The sequence below is a fragment of the Amia ocellicauda genome, chromosome 9 (assembly GCF_036373705.1).
Source record: "Amia ocellicauda isolate fAmiCal2 chromosome 9, fAmiCal2.hap1, whole genome shotgun sequence".
NCBI lineage: Eukaryota > Metazoa > Chordata > Actinopteri > Amiiformes > Amiidae > Amia > Amia ocellicauda.
The window spans coordinates 17,591,207-17,613,162 of NC_089858.1; the positions used below are offsets into that span (position 1 = coordinate 17,591,207).

A 21,956-nucleotide genomic window follows, 5' to 3' on the forward strand; every position below is an offset into this window, starting at 1 on the left:
GGACCATCCAGATAGCAAACCCTGTGCTGAGGTACAACATACTTCCTGAGCCCCGAGCCGGATTGCGGTTTGCAGCCTCCAGATAACAGGTAAATACACTGCTCAGGAAATGGACACACTTGCCATTGGCAGTTTGCAGCCGACAGAAGCGTAACAACTCCTTGTTCCAGTTGACTGCTGAAAAGGCAGCTACACAAGACTGTTGACTGGTGACTCAGGAATGTGGCATCTCATTCTGGTGACGGTTCACATTCCTCAAGTGTTTTACACAAAAGGTTGATCTGAATCAGAAAACATAGCGGATAATAATTGAAATACTCCAAAAATACTTGATATTCCAAAACAAATTAATGCAAAGCACACAAGAGTGGAGGAGGGTTGTAGCCACATACACACAGGGATGAAAAACAATTAAACAATAATTTTCTTTCCTCACGTGAGGCTACGGATGTTTATTTTTCCTCCGGAAATTAACTCAAGAAAAAGAGAGAGAGAGAGAGAGAGAGAGAGAGCGACACAAAGAGAATCATGCCGCGAGAGACAGAGTCCCATTCTGTGAATCAGCCGCTGGGATGAGGCGGGGTGGTGGCCCTGCAGAGCCTCCCTCTCCCGGCACGCCCTGCCCGGCAGGAAAAGGAGACAGGAAACACATCCCAGCATGAGACACAGGAGTCAGGCCCTGAGTGTTAACCCCTTACTGCACACACTTCCGATTCATAGACGCACAGATCCACACATTCACACATGCACAGACGCAAAGACAGACACAGATGCACACACAGCAATGCAGAGACAGAGAGGAACACAGACACACACACACATACAGATGCACACATACAAATGACAAATCCTGCCCACTTTCATAAAACTCTTCTGTTGGCTTTTATAAGTATTTTTACAAACGCATCCTTATTATCCTTCCTATAAGTGGTGCAGACACTAATCCGGAAGGGGGAAATCTCTGATACAACCTAAGAAGTGCAGCACAGGCAGAAAAACTTTGCAGCAAGCAGCTGTCTCATCCCACCTTTGGTACAGACTTAATGGGTTTCTAGTGTGTGAATTAATGAACGCAGTCTGTTATGACAAAAAGGAAAGTAGGGCAATGAAATATGTATCACAGTAAACTAGATCTCTTCCCTCTTTTTTCCTCTTCACAAGCCAAACAGGAGTTGGAGAAAGCAGCAGTAGAGCCTGTCGTTCTTTTTACAGTATTTATTTTGTATGCCTCTAGACTGTCTGCTGCAATCCCTCAGAGAATCGTCAAGCCGCTGTCTTAATGGCAAGTGCAGCACCTCCTCTCAGAAACGGGAGGCAGTTGTGTCCCCCCGTGCCTGTCCCACCGAGAGGACTGGGCAACTTCCCTCACTCTGCCGAGGCTGGCCCCCAGTGCACTGGAAACAGTGCCATGCAGGTTGACGACCACCACCAATCACTTGCCTTCTGCAGGGTTTCCTTACCAATCCACACACACACACAAACACACAATATATGCAGTTCCTCAGGAAGAGGAAGAAATAAAAAAAAAAAAAACAACAGTAGACAATAGGTGTGAGAGAAACTCAGAGCTGCTGACAACAGGAGGGTTCGCTGAGGTCACAGCAGCCCAGCCTGCGCAGCTATGTCACTGCCACCTCCATTACTGTGTTGTCTTGACACCTAGCCTAACTGCTTCATGATATGCATGGCAGGAAACAGCAGCCAGGCCGGCTCATCGGAAGAAACTAGGTCTCCTCTTTGGTAAATTCATCTTTGCACTGAGCCAGGATTCCTGCCTGATGCGTCATGCCCCCACAGAACCCCAGCTGTAGACCGTGCAATCAAAGGTTTGTTCTGGGAGCCAGGAACGCACCAGCGTGTCAAATCCTGAGGCCTGGATCCCGAGGCTCCACTCCACGGCAGAACAAAATCCCCATTCAGCAACCCCCCTCTCCTTCAGAGGTCCGGAGGGCTCAGAAGCGTAACGCACGCCTCCACTACACAACGCAACACAGGAAATTACAATCGGGTGCTGCCTCCATCACTGGGGTTAGAGGGGAATGACAAACTGGTCAGGAATCTGTGAAACATCGCAGCCACCCTAACGAGACAGACACGGCGAGGCTGAGAACAGTGGAGGAACAGACATAAACAAATGGCCCATTCCCAGTCCAGGAGCATACTGGTCCCCACATCACAGTACACAGCTCTTTAGAATTCATACAATTCAGTGTCTGTTTTTCTAATGGCAACATTGATCAAGGATTCATTGTTTACTGTGCTCTGGTTTCTGGCACACCATGGATCAAGACTTGCAGAAGTGTAGGACTAGATGGGGTTGGCACCCTACTACTGGTGCATCATGTGTGCATGTTCTCTGCCATCCTGCACAGTCTGGACTGTTAGAGGGGTCTGTAATTAAGGGCTACCTCTACTTAATGGACATCACTCGCACCAGATGCTTTTCTGCTGGAGTGACGGATCTCAGTGGTGTAGGAGGCCGAATCATTAGCCCTTCCAGCTGTTGTGTATCTGGAGAGTGATGCTTGAAGACAGATGAGGTCACACGGGCAAAAAGATTGGTGATCTTGGCTTCCCATCGGACGTTAGTCCAAAGAACAAAAAAAAAAAAAAAATGGTTTGCTGTAATGCGCAGGGTGTGGATGAGGGGGTCACTTCAGCACACGTGATCTTGGAGAAAGGACAAATGAGGCTTTGACAGGAATCTGCGGCATCCTTTCTCCAGCCTTTGCTGTAGCCGCCACAAGCAAAAGAAAGCGCTGAACTGAAGACTCAGCCGAACCCAGAGAGTAATTCTCTGATCGCCTGCCGCTGACGCCAACACCCATATAATCCTCCTTTTGTGCTCACAAATCCCACAAGAGGAAGGGCCTCATCCCTTTATTCCTGTCTGAAGAAGCCTCTGCTCTCCTTTCCTCTCCTCTCCTCATCTTCTGCTCTTTTCTCCTCTCCTCTTCCCTCTCACTCCTCTCAGTCTTTTGTATGCAGTGACTGAAGTGCTGCCAGGTCTGGGTTGGAAAACCGTGATTTGTCATGGCTTGTACTCGCTCTCCCTGTGCACTTCAAAGCCCACTCTCCACTGAACAGCTGATGATGCACCTCCAACAAGGCACGGGTTTGAAGGGCAAGTGTGACCCCGCCCCCACCCTCCCACAGCACGGCACTCTCCTTGACCTGTAAGCCTGACAGAAGATCAGAACACATACCTAAACACACAGCTGTGGCACTGGAGGCTTTGTTTTTATTATTCTTATTTGTAATTTTTTTCACTGATACTTTAACAAATCTGTCTTCAGCTGAGAGAGTGAGAGTTACCTTCCGTGCACAGGACACTCAACACCTCATCACACAGGGAACAATAAGCTGACCCATCTCCATGTAAGCTAAGGCGCCGACGCACCCAGCCTCAGAAAACAGTTCTAGGTATACTCTGATATATTTTGTGCGGGATTAGTAAGGGTGTGCCTGCCTCGAGGTTAACTTCACCTACAGGTCATGCAACACAAAGAATAGGGTTTGCAGTGATATCAACCAATAGGAGAAGAGGGAATCTGGATGACTGGGGACAAGATACCCTATACCTCAGACAAGACCAATAACGGTTTTGAGGAAGCAACCAAGACGGCCATTCGATCTACTTCACAGTTAGCTGCAGGCTCTGGGGCACGCTGACACCAGGTACCGGACGCCTTCAGCGTGTCACCTTGCTTTCCAGCAAATCTGCAGAGATGAGCACACAGAATCAAAACAAAATCGCATCATAATAAAATACGCCGTGCGGTTCCGTCAGTAAAAACGGGAGCAGTGATTCACAATCTGACAAGAGACCTAAAATGCAGTGCTTTAGGAGTATTATTTGCTTCCCTGGACTAGAAAATACAAAATAGAACTGTTCCATGGCAGCCTCTCAACGTCAGGCTACCTGGAACAGAGCAGAGTGGAGCGTGCTGATCTCTGCAGACGGAGCGGTGTGCCAGAACAGACATGTGGAAACTGACTCCGGATTCCAGGCTGAGAAAGACATTTCTCTGCAGCAGGAATGCAGCTCCCAGACACAACACCTCCCTGTGCGCTGCAGTCCGCCGTGCTTTAAAGCTTTAAAGGAGCAGTTTCTCTCTGCCTCCATTTCCTCCAATTTGGCTTTGTTTGTTTGATTGTTTATGTACCACTAGTGTATTTATTAATGTATGTCTGTTTGTTTCTTTGATTTTATATGCATACCTAGTTGTCTCCTACCCGATTCCAATTATGGTCATGTGGGTCAGACTTAGACCTGAGACACCCTCACCCCCCGCCCCCGTTTTCTATGAACAAACAAATACATCCACATTCCTTCTCTTCAGGGGACCCACAGGAGAAGGAGAAGGAGAAGAAGAAATGGAGGAAGTAGAAGAACAGGAGGAAGAAGAAGGAGCACTCTGAACATCCCTGGACACTGCGGGACACTGCGGGTTAAACCAAACACTGACCACTCGCCCCTCCTGGGCTTCTCCAGCAGCCTTAAAGAGTTGCTTTGGCAACCGCAGGAAACGGCCAGCTCCACAGGCTGCAGGCGCTGGGTTCAGTGGCAGCATAAGGACAATCAATCTGCTCTGTATTAGAAGTGCTCTAAAGTTGGACACCACAGCACAGCACAGCACAGCACAGTGGGAGTAACAGAACAAATGCTGGCCTGGAGCTGGCACTTGCAATGATACAGTTAACGGCGCATAGACCCTGCCAGAGAGGCGTCTCTCAGAGTGCAGGCCCGTCCCCGACTGCTCAACAGGCAGCAGCAACACACTTCCTAGGAGTCACCTTTCCTCCTCACTCCCAGATCCTCTCACTGATAATGGGTGTTTTGACACACGCTGTCCTGAACTTGTCAAGTCCTGAAACTCAGCACCGCCGGCTGCATCTGCCACTGCTCCAGCCTGACAAGACTCGCTTAACACAAAGACAAACTGCTCTTCTGCCAAAAGGTACTTTTATTTTTAAATATTTTCCCTCTCCTCCTCCTCCTCCTCTGCCTATTTTTCATTTCTGTGTTCCTCTGGAATGTGGAGAGAATTTTCAAGATACAGTGACCCCTAGTGCATTCCTGTGGTACCATTAAATCCTTCAATGTGCCAGGGCTTGTGACAAGTCTACTAACATCCTCAGAGAAAGACGACTAAACATATAAATAAACAAGCAAATATTTTAAAAAGTGCTCGTCTGTGTATATGAATAGCACTAGGTGAGCAGCTGCAAATGTCATACCAGGACCTTTCTGAAGTTTGGTTCTAAGAATCACCTCCATGGTTTCAATTTTGCTCCTGCAGGAGTGGGCAGGGCACAAGGATAACCCATGCAGTGGGGTAAAGGGGCAGGGGAACAGGCTGCAGCAGGTAAAGGGGCTCAGTGATAAACAGCAAAAGCACACAGAGCAAAAATGACTATATACACAGGGGGTGTAGGAGGAGGAGGCACGCAGTATGTGTCATGGCAGCTGCTGCCTTCTGCCCACTCATTGTGTTGATGAGTGATGATTTTGCAAAGTGATCCGTCTCTATTAGGGGCTGCAGCTGGCGGTGTTGGCATCTGTGGGCACACACACACATTCACACAGATGTGCAAACATACACATACACATAGACAACACACATGAAAACATATAGACAAGGGTGAAGACAGACCAAGGAGCAGGAGAAGGAGGAAAAGGAGGAGACGGCAGACATCTAGCATGGCCGATGAGGCCTGTTGGGGAGGGAGAATAATCTGCAGGAGTTACGAGGCCTTGACAAGACCAGCGGTGTCTGCTTTTCACTGCCCTGTCTATTTATAGCCTGAATAAGTCAGTGGACATAATTTTTGACTTCTTTTCTGTGCCGTGATCTACAGGCCTCTCCAATGGGGACCGTCAACCCCAGGCTCCTCCAGCAGGATTTATCTGCAGCTCTGACCTGGTGTGAGGTTTAATCACACAGGTATAAATACACTGGGATCCCCTCTGACTGCGCAACACCAAGAATGTCTGCAGCCCTCGCAATAAGAGAGATATTTCTTCAGTCCGGCTGCTCTAAATCTGGCCCAAGACGTGTGGCGCGCAGCAGGCGGGCAGTCTGGCTAAACGTCTCTATAACTCAGTACAAACGCTACAGCGGCTCTTCAGCAAGGAAAAAGTCAATCCATCCTGCCACTCTTTCAGTATTGCTTCTGTTTCCCACAGAAGATAACACGCTCAGATGATGTAGGGGCCGTCTTATCACCCGGCACTGTCACAGCCGGCTGGGATTTACGATGATGTGAAAGCATGACTTGTCTCTTCTATCGCTTTCTCTCTCTTACACACACACACCCCAAAGGAAAATTTAGCAAAGGAAAAAAAAAACAGCCTCTCTTAAAAAAAATAAAAAAAAAAATAGGTAAAAATGTTTTAAGTAAAAGCAAGGTATATCTAATCCCCACGTGTGCGGTCCTTTGCATTGTGGGAAAGTTGTAAGAAGCCTCACGGGGGCTGCAGCAGAGCCCCAGATGTCTGTGGCCCTGTTCAATGTCAACTGCAACCCCCCACCCCCCCCGTGAGCGGCTTCTGCCCAGGCCTGCTCCATGGGCACAGTTTATCAGCAGGAAAAAAAAGAAAGTCGACTCCTGTAATGGATGGGAATTTCCTGCCCATCTGACACCGTTTAGAACCCAATGGCTCTACTTCACTGCTCTCGCCTTCCTGTTCACAAGAGAACCTTCCCCTGTTTCCCAGGGAGGCGGTGGACCCTGTGTGCCACACTGCTTCGGCAGACTGCGCGTCCAAAAAACTGACGCTGCACATGACATGAAATGGGGGGGTACTGCATCAACTGAGAGGGATCCCATTGAAATCATGGTGTTAAAAAAAAGCGGCATTGAAAAAAACCTTCTGGGAGGTTTTAATTACAAAGCACATAGAATATACATTTATATATTTGAATAAAAAAATACTTTAAAAGGTTTTAGAACAGAGAATGTGCCTTTCAGTTTGTTGTAGACCAAAGAACGAAAAAGAAAAACAGTGACAGACCACCAGACAGACAGACACACAGTCTGCTGCTAGATAATGTATTGCGGTTACGCTAATCTGTTCTGCTGACGTTAACGAGCTGCAGGGATCAGATTTATATCAAAGGCTTCTTAAAGAGGACTGTTAATGGAGGAGACGGCACTCCACTCTGCCTGGTCTTAGCTGGGGGAGTAGGTGTAGCCTCTTGTTGCCTGTTACAGGAAGCTGGGCTGGGCTGGGCTGTCATGTCAGTTTCTGGTGCTGCTCACCATAAATTAACCCAGTAGGTGAAAGCTCATGCAGGTCAGGGCCAGTGGAGAGGTGAAGGCGGGAGTGGGGGTTGACTGTGTTTGAATAAATCACAATGATGACATCACTCCATGCTCTCTCTGTGTTTAATCACATTAGGGATTCTGACAGGTCTACACAGGGATGCAAGGTTCAATATCGTAAAAAAATTAAATAAATGAGAAGGGTGTTCTGAATTAACCAGTTTATCTTGGACCCGTGAAGGGATTTCAATTCCAGTTGTGTCATATTAGTTTTTCAGGGCTCTGTTCTCCGATCTCCTTTATCAGGCTACAAAATGTTAATTATGCTGTGCTAGACTTTGCGAGTTATCTCCCGCCGAAAGCTCCTGCGGTTCATAATAACTCTAGTGGATTAAAACCAAACAGGAACCAAAAAAAAGAAAAAAAAGACATTTACAGTGTGAAAAATGAAGCAGGACTGTATTCGTATTGATCAGGTGGTAAAGGCACGAGCCTGCAGAACACAGCCGAGTTCTCAGAATGTCTCCCCATCCTTCCAGAACACACACTGGAGCAGCCCAGCACCTGGAACACTGAGGGACAATCCACGCTGGCCTGCTGATCACCCCCTTAACCCTCGACCGGGCTGATTGCACAGGACTGCTGTATTATCAGGGATATGGGATTACTAAAAATACCATGTGCAAAAATACATATCTATGTATATGACATAAAAATAGACTAAAGCTCAAAGGTGGTTATTTTCAGAGGGTGATATTAGATGAAGACACTGCGCAGGTCCTCGGTTTCCTGTCGTGGAAATAGAGATAAATATAGAACGGCGCAGTGTGATTAACAAGCTGTAAAACTGCAACACTGGAAGTCACTCGCCGACGCTGTTTTTCAAGCGTATTTCTGTCTGTTCTGACTTTGAACAAAGCACTGCTATCAGTTTCTATTCATCACACCTTCACATTATTACTAGAATTGTTATAAATACAATGTAACCAGAGAAGAGTGCAGCGGTTACACAATATCACAGCCCTTCTGGACGGTAAATAGGTGCCTTCCCCTCGCTGTCCTGTCTCCCCTGGGTCTCCACCCTTGCCCCCCTGTGACAGAACCTGCTCCCAGTAAACCTCAGGACTACACAGCCTCCAACACCCCCTGCTCAGAACGCAGCTGCAGATCCTATGGTCTACACGACTCTCAGCCTTGTATGCTGGAAACTGCTATCACCAGCACTGCACCCCCACCTCACATTACTCACTATTATTAATACATCAAACTCCTTTTTTATTTGACAAACACATCATCACAGGGGTTACCAAGTATAAATAATAATTATAATAATAATTATCTGCATATTACAGCGATACTTACTGAAGTTTAGTCTTATTTCACCGTCCAAGGGTATTGTCTTGTAACCCTGAATATTTTTTGCTACAGTGTCCCTTGTACTATATTCATAGCATTTATTGCATTAGTGTTAGGCTGCCTACTGCCATTTGTTTCAACTTTCTTCCTTAGTACTGGAGCTCAATATACAGTGACCTGTGACCTGACAGCAATGCAAACTATTATTCCTAGCAAGAAATCTGCTGCGCCCGCCCAATGAACACATAACACATGACCCTCATTCCCATAATCCCAAAACTCCGAGTCTCATTGTGATGTCACCTCAGGCATCCGGCACAAGCCAGCAAGGTTGAACAACTCGAGAACAACTCGGACTCCATGACACATCCCTGAACATCGTTAATTAAAACTATAGTAAATGATCTTGCTGAAGCACCTAGCATCTAGCAGCACCCTGACTGCTGACAATGCTCAGCTGCAGAACCTGCAGCAGCCCAACCAAGGCCCAGCGATGGAGGCAGAAAAATCACAACCCCCCTTCTTATCTCTTGTTTGGTTTCATAATAAAGCTTTTGTTTGGGATTCCAGTCTTAAGTGGCCTTGAAGGGGGTTTGGGAACTGGCGACCGAAGCACGGAGATCAGGGGCTGGGAGGGCTGACGGGTTGGCCCGGTACAAAGCAGTCACCCTAATGGAATTGTTCCAGGGCTAAGAGGATTTACAACTGAATGAAAAGTTGCTTTTTTCCAAGCAGCTGTCAACTGGCGTTCCCACACTGTGCTCCAGCGCGGTGGGTCGGTGCATCAGCCTCACTGCCACTGCAGGTTCAGCTATAATTATGATTCAGTCATTAGATCATTCAAATAATATCATCATTCAAATCAGATCATTCAAATGATATCACGCCAGTACAGGGTCACGGTGAGCTAAAGTCTAACCCAACAGATACCCAGCGCGAGGCAGGGCACACCCAGGACCGACGCACTCTCACACACTACACGTTATATATACAAGAATTATATATATACATGAGAGTGCGTCGGTCCTGGGTGTGCCCTGCCTCGCGCTGGGTATCTGTTGGGTTAGACTTTAGCTCACCGTGACCCTGTACTGGCGTGGTTGTCCATTGGAGGCACGAGTCAGTGACTGTTCCCCCAGGAGGAGGAGGAATGTAATTTCTCTGGGAGGTCAGCAGTTTAGCAAAGACAGGACACAGGCAGCTTGCATACATCTCCACTATGCTAACAACTGCATAAAAACTCAACAAAACAAAAAACACCCTCCACCACTAGGAAGGGGGCATTTCAGTGTGAGGACATCGATGCCTCTTAGCCCGAGAGCCTGCCAGGCGAAACTGGGAGCCCACGCTGTCAGTGTGCACTCAGCTCTGTGTGCCTGTCAGGGTTAACCAGGACAGGAACAGGCAGGCAGGCAGGCAGACAGGCCTTCACCCCCAAACAACAGGGCTTAAACCTGACCTGATTCAGGCACACCGGGGACATGCTGTGCACAGACGAGCTGTCATATGGAGGCTGCAAACAGTGAACACTGTCTGCGAGTTACTTTTAGTCGGTGTGTTTAAGTATAGTTTGGTTTTTGGTTTGTTAGTTAAAGCACAACATTTAACTAAACAAAAATAATGAAGAGCCAGCAGATCTGCTCTTTTCATGCTTGGATAAAAATAGCGCCCAGTGCACATGAGCCTTGATCTTCACTTTCAGTACTTGAGTCACACAGCGCCGCAGCATGGGAAATTTTCAACGTGTCCGAGTCCTAATAATCTGTGCCTGGAGGTGTGTGCAAGGGTGAGGGCTGTCAGTAAGTGACAAAGCAGCACACTTCCCTTTCCAATGAACACATTCTCTAACCTGCCTCACCAACCCAGGGTCACCCTGGCCTGGCCACAGTACGCAGCAGTCTGCTGGATAATTACGTTTTCTCAGGAGTGGCTTCCCTAGCATTTAACGGAGGCTTCGGCGCCACATTTGCATTGATCAGTTGGCAAAAGCATCCTGTAAGGGTCCCGCATCGCTTGACCCCTTCACCTGTGAGGCCCCAGGGGGCGCGCACTCCGCACTCTCTCTGTGCAGGGTCCCCAAGCTCAGGGAGGGAGGAAGCAATAAAGCAGGCCTTCTGATTTTAAAGACAGAAGCCAGAGACGAAGGACAGGATTTGTTTTATCAGAGGCCAAGGAATTCAGCCCCCTAATAGGCTGGATGTGAGCCCGACACAGTCAGTTATTGACAGGCTTGTTTTCACCTCCTACAGCACCCCTGCCCAAGGCAGTCAGGTATGGCTCTGCAGCTTGCTGTAGTGAACCCCAGGGCAGCCCCAAAATGCTTTCAGCAAGACTGGGAACTGAAGGAGGAGTATAAACAAAAATGGTTCAGAATAAAGGCACCAAACGGATTACATCCTGGCCCCTCACAGTGAGCCCTTCCCCAACACCAGCCTGGATCATTTTCTTTCCCTTCCACCTGCTCCTGTTTACACAAAGATTAAAGATTCTATATATAACAAATGGAGGTATTGTATATAGAAGTAGTTCACCTTATGAGATGGTGAAATTAAAAGTTAACAGCCCTGCAGCGTTCAAGCCAAGAGCGAGCTTTCCTCTGTGTCCCCTGCAGTTCAGGTTTCTCACTGTGTTGTAGGGCTTCCCACAGCTCTGGGGCCTGGGCTACAGGAAAGCAGTTTAACACATATGCTGCTTCAGTCACACTGGAGATACCGTACAGACACACACACACACACATGCACACAGGATGACACACTCCAAGCCAGGCATCCTCAGGCCTACCAACTTGGCAGGAAGGCAACACTCTGTGGCACAGTTGACTGGCAGAAATGGAGTCAAACCCGGAAAGAGAGAAATAAATAAACAAGACAAAGAAAGAAACAAAGAGAGCAGGCCTGCAGGCCTTGGGAGCTCATCACAGGTCTATTCTCAGGCACTGTAATAATGTGAAACAGCCTTTTTATTTTTAGACCCCTGAGATCTGGTCTCTATAATTAGAAAGGCAGGCCTGTGTGTGTGTATGTCGTCTTCACATGGAAACAATTATGTAGCTGGGCAGCACTGGGGCGGAGCTGCCTTCTCACTGGGCCCTGAGCTCGTCACTCCATCCTCTCCGCTCTGTTTAGGAGCCTTTGTTGGTTGGTTGTTGATTTTCTTCTTCCTGCCTTTCCTGTCATTTTTCTCTTTTTCTTCCTTTTACTCTTTTTCTGCATCATTCTATCCCTCCAAGTGCTTCAGCCATTTTTTTTTCACTTTATAAAATAATGAAATACCAAGAAAGCACATTGACTCCAGCCTCACACGTCAGTGTTGTTAAGAGCTTAAAAACAAAGCCTAGATTCACCTTCCTCAGCGCAGGCGGTTCTGTGGTTCAGCTTCAGAGTGAACGACGGTAACTTCCTGGGAACCAGACAAGGGTCTATTTCGAATCAGGTGGAGGGTACTTACGCTGCCCAGCCAAGGCGAGGACCAGGAGGAAATGGCAGTCATTACCGAGATCCCAAAGTAACACCTCACAGGCTGATGATCGCATCCTTGCCAGTGTATGAACAATATATACACACACACACATTAAACATAAAAATGTGTCTACTTTAGGGGACCTATTACAATTCATGAACTGCGGCCGATTCAACAGTGGAAGCTGTCACTTCCCTTTTCCAAAAGGTGACTTTTCAGTAGCAATAATTCATATATAGATTGATATAAATATATCCTATAATATAAAGTGAATGTGTCTCTCTCAACTCTTCCTTAATCTCATCTACAGACAACAGGTCTGTTCTGTTGCATTTCTTTTGAGTTTTAATCAGCTACCACTGATATTTATTTTCTTTGTTTTGTGTTTTTAAATCACACCTCGTCTTTGTTTTTTTTGAAAGACTATGTCTCACAGCCACAGACGTGTGCATTTATTTATTGAATATTATTTATTTACTGCTATAAATCAGGAGGGCAGTGCTACTGACAGCCAGCACTGCATTTCCCCATCTCCAGGAGACTGGCACCCGCCGGGGCCCGGACATGATCACACTGCTGGGTTTCAGACGCCCACAAGAGGAGGAGCTGCTGTTTTTAGAGTTGCTGTCAATCCATTGGCTGGCAGGAGGGCTCTGTGGCATCTGTGGTCCAGTGATGTGTACACCAGCCCCACACACCCTCTGGTACAGCCTGACAGCTGCCATGTTAGTTGACAATCACAGAAAAGGTCTTCTTCTGGCCTTGTGGGAGCTACTGGGTTTTTCGGACTGCCATCTGACAGGTCAGTCAATCTGGCTTTTTACTTTTACTTAGTTTTGGCACACAAAAACATAATCTTCTCCTTAAAATCTGCAAAGTCTCTCATGTCACATTCAAATTCTGCCAAATACCATCTCCATCCAATAGGGTTAAATGCCGTTTTCTCCTTGTTTTTTAAGATGAAGTTGTCACCTCTGAGTAGTGACTTAGGCCCTGAGTGGGGTGAAGAGTGACCTGCAGAAAGCCTTTCCCCGCTGATCACGACCCGAGAGCGATGTGGCCTAGAGAATGGGGTGAACTGAGAGACAGTGAGAAGGCACAGACGCAGTGTGAAGGAAGGGAGCGAGAATGTGTTTTTTCCCCGAAGGACTTTTTTGTTTTTTTTCCTCTTTCATTTAGAGGAGGAATCAACTGTTAAACAGAGGTGTTATTGCACAAACAGCAGGTGTAGTATGGAGTGAAGGACAAAAGAGTGAGAAAATTATATTATATATATTTTTCCCAACTAGAGAGAGAGAGAGCACACACACACTCTGAATCTCACATCCGGGAGGCCTGTGTCTGACCCCAGCAACGCTATGCATTGAGTCCTCCCCAGATAAGCAGTATCTTCAAAGGCAGAGATATAGTTATTTGATGTTGCAGCAGCAATATCTGTAGTATACACAGGGCCCGTCTTTAACCCAGAGGCTGGTGCCTGAGGGCGGCTTCTCTCTCTCTCTCTCTCTCTCTCTCTCTCTCTCTCTCTCTCTCTCTCATATTCCCACCACTTCAAAACCTGGCAGTGCATGAAAGACGCCGGGCTCTGGGAAAAGAAGAAAGGCAGTGATTATGAGCGCGCACACAGCTGCACCCGAGTGCTGCATTCCTGCGCTCTCGCTCACGGTGCGCCCCACTCACGCCATGCCACAACTCTGCCTGACCACACTGACAACAGTAGCTCTCGCTCCCCAGGTCCAGGCCTCACATTGGTGCTCAGAGGGCCAGTCTCCCACACGTAGGGGGGTGTAGGAGGCAGTGAGGTGACACACAGGAGGAGGACAGGGAAAGGGGCCATGAATATGTACAGTACAGTGCAATGCTAGTGCTGACAGAGACGTGTTAAAAGGCTGAATAATACCTTATTCACCTTCCCTGTTTCCCTGGAGAAGTCCCGTAGTGATAACAACAGTGTGAGGCATACCAGCAGCGGCATAATACTCCTGGGCCTTGTAAACATGGGGGCTTGGAGCCCAAAATAAGTCGGGTCCCGATGGTAACTGAAAGGCATCGCACCTCATTAGCACCCCTCGCTCGGTCTTGACTCTGCTTCACATCACTGATTTATCTCAGCACCGTGCTCTGTGTGTGCAGCTTAACCTGTCCCCTTGAAATAACCGGGAAACGTTTTACAGCCCTGCCCCCTGTATATCCAATACAAATGGGTCTTGAACGCGAGTCTTCGTCCATAAAGGTGCCAGCATCGTACGACAGTAATAATAATAATAATAATAATAGCAGCAGCAGCAGCTCCAGCAGAAGACTATAGCTCTGTCATCTGCAGTCACTGCTCGCTGTCTCCGACATCATTTAATGAAATAAATACATTATAATAAAATGGGTGTACGTACAACCTTTATAACACAACCCCCCCTCCTCCATCCTGGCATAATTAGGACGTCCCAGTGCCTGGCAATGATGTAAAAACTGCCGAGTGCAGCAAGGCAGCTGTATGATATACACTAGCCAGAGCCTTGTGCGCCCGGCTGAGCCTCTCTCCCTCTCTCACTCACTCGCTGGCTGGCTGAGTGGAGAGAAGGTGCTGTAAATAATTCAGGGTTCATTACACCGCCCGATATGCGAATTGGGAAGTGTATCCTTAGATAGGCAAAAGAATTATTACTAGATAAATGTGTCACGATATTAAATAAAATAATTCTCATGGCAGAGGGATTGGACTGCTTACAGAGACCAGCCTGAGGGAGCTGCAGCGCAGGACTGGACCACACTGGGACTGGACCGGACAGGACTGCACTGGGACTAGGCGATGCTGGGACTGGACTGGACTCGGGCACAGAGGCCTCAGACACATTGCAGGGGATTGGCCCTTCCACAAAAATACTGTCAAATTTTAACCCAAGATAAGAAACACTACGAGTTCACTTGGGTTCATTGTGAGTCCCTTGACCTGCATTCTTGCTTCTTAATCACTAAGAGTATTCTATATTTTAGATTCGTATTTCAATTCGTTTTTATTTTATGAGTGAAACGGAAAAAAAAAAGGAAAAATCCTTCCGTTCCATGAAGCAGTGTTATTAAGGAACTCGAGCAGCGTGGCACTGGGGAGCAGGAGGGTTTTTGGCTGCTGGAGTGCTGACTCAGCCTCCTTACAGCTCAAGCCTCAAATCACATAGCAAGCTCTCCAGCTGGTGGCAGCAGCCCAGAAACCCTCTCAAGGAACTCTAGAGGAATGTTAGCCACAGGGGACAGGAGACAAGGGACAGAAGATGGGGACAGCAGTAGGGGACAGCTATTTTCACAGCCTGAAAGCTGAATGCGTACAAACTGCAGGGACTCGGGCCAACGCGTCACACATTCCAGATTCTGTGTTCCATGTCCTAAAGGGTCAGCAAGAGCAGGGGCGACAGACACACGGCCTGTCAGTCTCTGGTACGGCCACAGGCCTGTGCTGTGTGTGAGGGAGTGCAGCATAACCCCGACAGGCCGTGCCCTGCATGATCAACATGCAGGAGAGAAACACGCCAAGTGACAGCGGGCCTCTCTACCCAAACCCTCCCCTCTTTCCCTCTCTCTCAATCAGCCTGGCTGTGGACATTAGCATGGGACCTGGCTGTTAGCATGAGACGGATCCCACTATGCATTAATACTGCCTGGCTGGCCTCCATCTACATCAGGAAATCCCAGATCTTTTTGGCTCAGTGCTGCAGGTCCTTATCAGCTCAATCAACCTGAGTCTGGATCATGATAGCAATGTCTGGGATTGCAATTTTATATAAAAAAAGAAATAAGAAAAAACAAAAACAAAGAATGTAGTAGTTGCAGTTACGCAGGCATGATTTACTCGATCGCACAATTCCATACACAATCCTAATAACAAACTCTACCCCTTTAAGTCTTTTTGGGGTTTCCTATTCTTCTTCAGAGGGTGGGGAGGGAAGAGAAAAACATTCATCAAGCATAACAGCCTATTCCTCACGGGGCAAGGGGGACAAACTAATTTCCTGTTGTCGAAGGTAAGCACTTTTCTAAATGCAGGAAACGCCTCGGGACGCACTCTGCTTCCTGTGGAGGAGAGCACGCATCCCGGGTAGGGCCGTGGCTGGCCGCTCCGAGGAGAAACTATAAAGGACAGAAGGCTGTCCATGTGCATGCCTAGGGCACATGCTCTCCTCTACAGCATAACTGCCATGGCGACTGCAAATAGCCTACAGAGCCCAGCACAAGAGGAGGCCCTGAATTGGCACTGTGCTGCACTGCCCTGCGCACCCTCCACTGCCTGGCACCAACCCTGCCAACCTCCTCACCCACCACCATCCAGCACAGCCTCCTCACTGACACCCCACCAGCTGCAGGAACATCCCTGGAGCTTCACACAGCTGCATCATCAGCTCTTTATCTTTTTTTTCCCCACTTTCTTGATGTGATGTTTCTATCTGGCAGGATCATGTGCACATTAATGCACTAGATCAAAAACAACCACACACACATGCATTAATAAATGAAATAAATCGATAATAAAATAAATAATTTCAGGCTGGGTCCATCCTGCTGCATTTCAATCTTCAATTGTTGCTAGAATCACAGTGCTGCTGAAGCTGTGGTGGGTATTTATTGTAGTAAGAGTCATAAAGCAGACACAAAACAACCGATTAACAAACAGGAGGAAGGGGGGAGGGACCCATTAAGGTGATAGATCTAACATTTATCTGTCATTGAAAAAAGAGTTAACCAAACAAAATTAAACAATTAAAACACCTCTACTACTACTACTACTACTACTACTAATAATAATAATACAAAAAAGCAATGGGAATAACTGCATTCTTGTTGCAAAAAATAAAATAAATGAATTAATCCCAATACCAAAACTCTCAAACTGAGAGCATAAAAGGAGGATCAAAGCTGAATTTTAGCAAGCTTTCAGAAATCGATGGGAAACGCGCCTGGGGCGATGAGAGCCTCTCTTTCAAAGAGCAGAGCCCCGCAGTCCTAATGACACACACCCTGTCCTGATCCATCCCATAATCTGGACCTACACTTCACAGGAGACGGTCTGAAACATGAGAAGGAATCACTGGTTTGTGCTCACAGGTGCACACACACAAGCCGTTCACACTGGAAAGTAGTTAAGGAACTACTCCCTTTGTTGTGTTTTTTTTTAAGCTGTTTTTGTCATTAAACTACTAATTAAACTGCTCTTAAATAAATGTAGTACTATACATTTCTACCACATTCCTGTTTAAGCAATGGTTTCTACACGCACAGCGATCAAGGCCTGTTTCTTGTTTGTCACCAATGTCCTTAACAAAGTGCATTCTGGGAGTGCCAAGAATACCTGGGTCCTGGCGTCAGTGCAGGGGCTGTGGGTCGGGTGGGCCCGCCATCACTGTCTTCCATCTCCTTGCTCTTCAGGAAGGATTTTGCCTCCTTGGAGTCAGCATCAACTTCCTCCGTCACCCTGCGAGACACAAGGAGAGACAGTTATGCAGGGCGGGGCAGGCAGTCCGGTTTAACTTTAGAACACTTGAGGACTCTCTTAGCCAAGCTTACAGAGACCATCGCTTGACACTTGTTCCCTCAACGAGCCAGGAAGACTGCTAACAGTCATGTGGAGAACCGCAAAAGGGAAAAGGAAGAAAACAAAATAGCTAAAAGTAGACATGGACTATAACCTCCGACCTTGCCACCTCGTACGGCTGGCGCAGTGCTCTTAAAAAACCCACTCAGATGCGACCCGCCTCAGTTCAGACACCGCGGTCCGTCACCGATGTGCCCTCTGCAGACGTTTGCAGCCTCAGCTGACAACACTGACACACACCTGCCTGCCGACTCCATCTGTAAACATCACTGATATCACCGCCACCCCCACCCCAACTCCCCCTTACAGCCCTGCCGCAAAAGCAACTACAACTCAATCAGACTGGGATGGCGTCATGCAGTAAATGTCAAAGTGGCAAAGGATCTGTTCAATTATTAAGAGTGGAGGTAACCCGAGTTGACCGCAGTGCTCAGCAACGCCCCCCCCGCGCAGTCCCCGAGCGGATCGAAGGCTCAATCACAGATAACATGTTTCTCTGACCTTTGACTGCCACAGCCCCTGTGGCTCAGAGTGTAATGCAGGATTGCGCCCTGACTCTGCAGACTAATAGAGCCCTTCACAGGCAACGTGGGCATCATAGATATAACAAGCTCTGGACGCCCTGCTCTCTGACTTCGGTAGGGAGATGGTGTGGCCGCCAGGGCAGCTGTGCCCCGGCGGAGGGGTGGGGAGGTCACAGTCAAAGCTGATGATAGAGACACACAACACTAGTTGTCTTTATAAGGCTTATATTGCTTTACCAGTGTCATTCCAAGGTCCTATTCCACTGACACTGACACAGTCAAACTCACACACAGTCACACTCAGGCAAGTCTGCAGTTTTAAAGCAAGTCTCTGTACACAGGTGTTTACCAAAAGCCAATAAATCGCCAGAATACATACACATACATATTTTTTTTATTGTAGTTTCTATTTATATTCCCTTCCCCTAATGCAACTGATTGACATAAGTAACCTTGAGAAAACACCCCTGAACTCTCCTGTCAACTGCCCCCTCGTGTTTCCAGCACAATACAGTCCTTTCACATGTCAACTCATCACTCTCCAATAACAGAGCACAAATCTCCCCGGCCTCACATGGACGATGACAAAACGTGTCCATTGCTCCGCGATGACAGCACCATGGATTGTCTGTGGTGGAAGCTAAGCCTTTTTTTTCTGACGGAATGAAAATAACCTCCTTCCACACCAAGGAAGAAGAGTAAGCAAGCCCCCCCATCCCCCAATTTTCCTGGACAGGTTAAGAGAAATACAATACATTAACATCCATACATACATGAGCTTTCTAAAGAGAGACTGGAAGGCCCTGTAACAGTGGTGCACTCAAATATTCGACTAAAAAACCTGGAAAATTATAAACAGGAAATCATCTAAATCAAACCTATTTATTAATTAATGGTGAACTAACTGAAAACACACAGTAAACAAACACAATCAGGACAGCTGATTCTTGGCTGTGTGAAGACTGAACCGCTTGTGTCAACATTGGTAAACAACACGAAAATATGGTGTCTACGGAGGTGAATCCTGAAGCGGTGATGCCATCTTGTGGGAAATGAAAGTCTTGCAAGGCCTCATTTATATTTGTTATATAACATATACAGTGTTCCTAAAAAAGCACAATACCTCCACATCTGATCAAACTCAATAAAAAGGCAGGAGAAAAGGACAGCAAATAAAGCAGAAAAATCTCAATTCATTATAAAGATAATTCAAGGTTTGTGCTTTTTACAATTCATTTCGATTTTGAACGGTTTACACTTGGTTGATGGGGAGGGGAAATAATAAAATTATATACATACATACACACACACACACACATACATACATACATACATACATACATGATAATGACACTTACCTAACCTCCTCTCCAGCGAAATCAAACACCTTGGTGATAGTGATCTTCGAAGGCGCTTTGCTCTGAGCCGGCTCCTTAGTCTCAGCGGACGCCTGGCTTGAACTGCCCTGACTGTCTCCGTCAGCCTGCGAGAGTGGCAGACCAGTCATTTCTACAGAGCAACTTAAAACAAAGACAAAGACTCCTTGCGTTAGCACTACTGGAATCTCAACTTGGGAGCACAGGGTCCCTTACCTGAGTTACAGAGTCATTCGAATCTGCATAACCATTGACCAGTGCCAGTCCAGAGTGGGCACTGGTCAATGATTATACAGAGTTTACAAATGGAAATATAGAAACACTGATCTGTCAGACAGACCATACAGATAGGAGAACAAGAGCAGCTCTTCTCGCATGCATTGGGTACCTGCTGGCCATGTGCAGGTGGCGCCGATGCTGCAGCCGTGACCGTGGGTGCGGGTTTGACTTTCTGGCCCACGTCACTGAGGAAGCTGGCCCACAGATCGTCGGCCTTCTTCTTATCCTCTACTTTCACTCCTTTCCTCTCTCCTGAACAGGGATCCTCCTCTTGCCCCTCCTGCAACACCTCTGTGGCACCTTCCTCCCTGGTCTCAGTCCCCTCCTCCAGCCGCAGACCTCCTTTCTTTCTCTTTCTGTGGAGAGATGAACTTCAGTGACCCAGGAGTGCCCAGTCTCACAGTGAAGGGTAAGGCCTGAATCAGGATAGACTATGGTCACATCTGATTGGCTGCAAAATTCCTATGTGTAGGGGAGAGTAACATTTGAAACCGTAAACCAATGAAAGCAACCAATGAAAGCAATGCCATCGTACAATTTAATCATCACCCTCTCACCTTGCCAGGACGCCTTTACTGCTTTTCTTCTTCTTCCCTGCCATCGTCTTCTTTGGACCTTCCGCACTCTCCCCTGCTTCTCCCTCCACCAGCTCCTCCTTCACACACTCACTCATGTCATCTTCGCTCAAGTCATCGTCTGTCGCACGAAGGAACAACCGGAGCTCATATGTAAGAACTGCATCGACCAAGGGGATACTCACTCCTTGTCAGAGAGAAGGACAGCATCTTCTCCCCTTCATTCATCCTGAGCTGTTCCCCAATTCATCAGTGTAAATCACCACTAACTCAAAGCATTTGTGGATTGTAACTTGCCTGTAAACCATGCAGAACTGTGGTTCTCCAGGACCAGGAGCGAGTTTCTCTCTTGAACCTTTGGGACATTTCTTAAAGTAAATTGCCTGGACTGCTATAAATATACTCAAGAGACTAAGATGATTCCCAAGGGAATAATCTTAACAGCACTTAGTTTCAGCTAATTTGCTAGCAGTAATGTGGATGTAGGTTAGATACACACACAGACAGGCTGCCATTTAAACCTCTTGTCCCAGGGAGTTTTCAAAATCTTGTGTGATTTGGGATTCAGTATAACAGAACTTTTATTCTACATTCAAGCTTGCAGAGAAGATAAATGTCCATTTATGACAATTGATAATGGTTAAATTTACCCCCACAATATAACCATGATCATTGCAAGAGCACTTTTGGAACTATTAACAATTTAACGACCAATAAAGGTCTTATAATTATGAATAATACATATATTCCTATAAGAATGTTATAAGAATCTAAAATAGTTGTAAGTCAAATACACATATCTACACTAGAGCTCCAGTAAACCACAGTTATTGGACAGTCTTTGCCACAGCTAACATAACACCTTCAAATGAAATGTAAACAAACAGCAGTCCACCTTTTTTGGTTTCTTTGCGTGGATCAGATCCACTGAACAGTAAACAGTAATCAAAGAGGGGAAAGATTACCTTTAGCTTTACACCGCAAGGACTCAACATCAAGCACTATCATTTTAGGTGCGATCACAACAGGAGAATGGCATGAGCTGTAATAACAAACTACTGCCTGAATCTAAACACAATATATAAATTACCGGAAGGAACATAGTCATCGTCTGCGCCCGACGAGTAATCTTCGGAATCGTAATCTGAGTAGTTCATTGTTCTGTCGATACCAACTGGAGCAAAGCCGTGTTTAAAGGATGTAAAGCATCGATATCGGTGTCCCTGTGAAATAAGCGGACAGCACGCTGGTACTCTCACTCTCTCTCTCTCTCTCTCTCTCTCTCTCACTCTCTCTCTCACTCACTCACTCACTCACTCACACAGCGGCCTGGGTTCCGCTTCCGCAACCAATCCCTACACTACGCTACGGCAGCCGCACAGGCTCAAACTTTCAGAAACAGACGCAAGACATGAACGCATTTCCAATTCTTTTTCATGAACAAATATGGTTGGTTTGTGTATATCGTAGTGCATGAAACAAACCGTTAGCGTTCAAACCTATCCAGAGTATACAAGCCTCCACTTAAAGCATATTTTAA

General features: G+C 46.9%; 1 protein-coding gene across 2 annotated transcripts in view; it reads right to left on the reverse strand.

Annotated features, from left to right (window-relative positions):
* Window positions 1–21,739, reverse strand: part of cfdp1 (craniofacial development protein 1) — a 40,654-nt gene extending 18,915 nt beyond the window's left edge. The window contains exons 1-5 of one of the 2 annotated variants that reach the window (XM_066713536.1): window positions 21,507–21,739; window positions 20,399–20,537; window positions 19,951–20,197; window positions 19,545–19,669; window positions 17,420–17,542 (exon numbers count right to left, since the gene is read on the reverse strand). In XM_066713536.1, the coding sequence (XP_066569633.1) occupies window positions 17,420–17,542; window positions 19,545–19,669; window positions 19,951–20,197; window positions 20,399–20,537; window positions 21,507–21,573 (701 nt within the window). In that variant the 5' untranslated portion in view covers window positions 21,574–21,739. Of the gene's footprint in view, window positions 1–17,419; window positions 17,543–19,544; window positions 19,670–19,950; window positions 20,198–20,398; window positions 20,538–21,381 lie in introns of both variants that reach the window. The other variant, XM_066713537.1, reaches the window with a different exon arrangement.
* Between the last annotated feature and the right edge of the window lie 217 nt (window positions 21,740–21,956).